Below are 361 nucleotides of genomic sequence, written 5' to 3' on the forward strand. Positions count from 1 at the left end.
CCCAGCTGATCCCATCGCACCCACCATCATTGTCCCACCCAGGAACACCAGCGTGGTGGCCGGGACCTCCGGGGTGACCATGGAGTGCGTGGCCAACGCCAGGCGAGTAGCGGTGGGGTGGATGGGACGGGGATGGGGCATCTCCCCGTTGGCATCGCCCGGCTCCGGGGCTGGGTGCCCCCAGGTCCCTTCCCACCAGGGCTCCTGCGTCCCACGGGATGGAAGGAGGTGGGAGGCTCCATGGGGGCTGGGGCTGGCTCTTGACGTGCTCCTGACCCCCCCAGGCCGCTGATCAAGCTGCACATCATCTGGAAGAAGGACGGGGTGCCCCTCTCCAGCGGCATCAGTGACTACAGCCGCG

At 68.4% G+C, this 361-nt stretch overlaps 1 protein-coding gene across 1 annotated transcript in view; it reads left to right on the top strand.

The window, feature by feature from the left end:
- The window catches only part of SDK2 (sidekick cell adhesion molecule 2), a 149,715-nt gene that overhangs the window by 116,420 nt on the left and 32,934 nt on the right, over positions 1 to 361 (top strand). Inside the window, 2 exon segments of the mRNA XM_009886542.1 lie at positions 1 to 102; positions 285 to 358. The exon segment at positions 1 to 102 is cut by the window's left edge and continues 24 nt beyond it. Of these exon segments, the coding sequence (XP_009884844.1) occupies positions 1 to 102; positions 285 to 358 (176 nt within the window).

The sequence above is a fragment of the Charadrius vociferus genome, unplaced genomic scaffold (genome assembly GCF_000708025.1).
Source record: "Charadrius vociferus isolate BGI_N301 unplaced genomic scaffold, ASM70802v2 scaffold616, whole genome shotgun sequence".
NCBI lineage: Eukaryota > Metazoa > Chordata > Aves > Charadriiformes > Charadriidae > Charadrius > Charadrius vociferus.